Source organism: Tupaia chinensis, unplaced genomic scaffold, assembly GCF_000334495.1.
Source record: "Tupaia chinensis unplaced genomic scaffold, TupChi_1.0 Scaffold000063_1, whole genome shotgun sequence".
Classification (NCBI taxonomy): Eukaryota; Metazoa; Chordata; class Mammalia; order Scandentia; family Tupaiidae; genus Tupaia; species Tupaia belangeri.
In genome coordinates, this window is record NW_006159521.1 from 87,915 (window position 1) to 90,707 (window position 2,793).

At 49.3% G+C, this 2,793-nt stretch overlaps 1 protein-coding gene across 1 annotated transcript in view; it reads left to right on the plus strand.

The window, feature by feature from the left end:
• The window catches only part of PARP16 (poly(ADP-ribose) polymerase family member 16), a 33,915-nt gene that overhangs the window by 26,306 nt on the left and 4,816 nt on the right, over window positions 1-2,793 (plus strand). The window contains 1 exon segment of the mRNA XM_006141718.3: window positions 1,120-1,291. Within this exon segment, the coding sequence (XP_006141780.1) occupies window positions 1,120-1,291 (172 nt within the window).

Genomic DNA, 2,793 nt, shown 5'->3' on the forward strand with positions numbered 1-2,793 from the left:
TTTCCCTACCTCCAGGTAGGCCTCCCTGTTTTGGTTCATTTTAGTCTGAAAATCTTTTTATTTTATTTTTAAAAAGAATTGGGACCAGCAGATGGCATAATGGTTATGTCGCTGGACTCTCATGTAGTCAACCGGCCTAGTGACTTAAACCTTATACAGGTTGCATGTGTGTGCATGCGTGCCCTGAGAGGAGAATGGAGGAGAAGGGATTGTGGCATGGCCATCTCCCTGGGGGGGAGTGATTTCTCGCTTTTCGTCTCTCTGTCTCTCCAGTGTGTGCACGTACCCTATAGCAAAAAATCTCTCTAAAAAAATAAAAAATAATAATTATTTAATTTTATTTATTATTGTTATAAGTTTTTTAACTTTGTGATAGGGTATGTATGCTCAGAGAGAGAGCAGGGGTGGGGAGTGAGAAAGCAAACTGCCAGATTTGGGGCTTGAACTGCTGTCATCCAAGTGGGAGTCCAGCATCTCAACCATCATGTTGCCTGCTGGCCCTGGTCTGAGAATCCTATCTTTTCCAACTTATGACTCAGATAAACTCCCACTTAGGAAGAGTCCTACTTAGGTGAGACCCCCCTCCCTGTACAGGAGGGGTGGGACTTTGCTTTTACAAGCCTATCAGTGTGACCATACTCAGTGTAGGACGTAGCAGGAATTACATTGTCTACTACAACGATGGAGCCCACTGCCCCTTTATGTCCCGTCTCTCGGGTGCTGGGGGTCCCACTCAGTGTTTTATGTACATTATCTCACTCCATCCTCACCTTCAACCTTATGGAGGAGGTCTGCAAATGTAGAGACAGAGAGTTTGTATAACCTTTCAGTTTGTTGAGGATTCAAACCGGATCTGTTTGGACTGTCATACCTGTTTCCCACTCCACCTTGACCACAAGGAGCTGCTCATCTTGCCAACCAGATAGTTGAATCCATGATCAGTCAAACTGTCATCAGATAGGAATGCATTTAGTAATAATCCTGTGGTTTGATGCTGCATCTTGCTGAAAGCAGAGGTTTGACCATGTTTGCACGTAAGGAAAGCCCTGTGTCATCTTGCTGTGTCCACCGTACGTTCACCCAGCTGTCTTGCTTTTCTGTTGGTCTCTGCCATTCCAGACATCCTTGTTTGGAGAGGGGACCTACCTCACTAGTGACTTGAGCCTGGCCCTTATCTACAGCCCGCATGGCCTCGGGTGGCAGCACAGCCTTCTTGGCCCCATCCTTAGCTGCGTGGCTGTGTGCGAGGTCATTGACCATCCAGACGTCAAGTGCCAAGCCAAGAAGAAGGGTGAGTGGGCCCATGGGCCAGACCTGGGCCAGGGGCCTCTGTTGGGTGGACAGGCTCCTGTTTTGGTGCAGCTGTTGGGTGTAGCACCTCTTGCATGCCAGGGGAGGGGCTGGATCCAGAGCATGCAGGAAAGGGACCTGCCTTCAAGGAGGAGCAGTCTTCTCGGGGATCGAACACACAGTGGAAAAGGCTGCTTACCACAGGAGTGGTGAGGGCCATGGGAGTGAAAGTGGGCAGGTCAGAGGAAGGAGCAGTCATGGTGGGTCCATGTTGTCAGGGAAAGCTTTGTAGAGGGGGAGGCCAGAATGTGGGCTCCTCAAGGGCTAGAACTAGGTCTTTTTTCATTTTTATAGTCTTTTTTTGTTGTTCATCTTAGAGTATAAGTGCTTGCCAGAGAGAGAGAGAGACTGACACCATGAGAGGGAAAGTTAGAAATCAACCACCAGGGAGTATGGCCATGCCACAATCTCTTCTCCTCCAGGGATCTTGGGCATGCATGAACACGTACCCGGTGTGATTTTGAAGCCACCAGGTCCGGGACTCGAACCTTAGTTGGCCATGTGGGAGTCTAGTGACATAACACTATGCCACCTGCTGTTTCCTATCTTTATATCCTAATAGCTAGAGAGTGCGCCTGCTGTTTCCTATCTTTATATCCTAATAGCCAGGGAGTGCATGCAGTCACCAGAGAGAGAGGGAGAGACAGAAAGGGGGAGGGTGAATGCACCCTTCCTAATGGGACACAGTCACGCTACAATCCTTTCTCTTCCATTTCTCTATCCTGTTGGGATTTAGGCCAAGCCACTGGGGCCAGGATCTGGACCATGGTTGGCCATGTGAGATCTGGTTCCTTAACCAGTAGACTATAGGGCTGGCCCCAGAACTAGGCCTCGCTCATTCTTGGGCACGTGGTGTCAGCAGGTACAATTTGACAGTCAATAAATATTTGCTAAACTGAAGCAAGGACGCGGGTCCAGGTGCTCCCAGCTGCTTTGGTTCATGCTGGAGCCCCTGGAGGATATGTAGGGAGCCGAGGCCATGGGAAGTAAATCCTGGGCTCTGTAGAGCCGATGTGGACCTGGCTGCCTCTTCTACGCTCTCCAAAGTGTCCTTTAGCCTGTTTGCTCCATGTCCCCGACCATGTTGCCGTCTTCAGAAGAGTCCTGTGACTGTCAGTACGGTCTCCAGAACTAACCTGTTTGTTTCACTGAAAAAAAGGAGAATTCTGAAAATGGATTGCTCTGGGGATGAGCAGTTGGCGTAATGGCTATGTCACTGGACTCCTATGTAATCAATTGTGGTTCAAGTCCCGAACCCGGTGGCTTAAACTCACGCCAGGTGTGTGTGCGTGTGTGCTCAAGATCCTGAGAGGAAAGGGGAGGAGAAGGGATTGCATCCCCCAGGGGGTGATTTCTCGCTTTCTATCTCTCTGTCTGTCTCTGTCTGTCTGGCGAGTGCATGCTCCCTATAGCAAAAACCTCTCCAAAAAAAAAAAAAGGGAA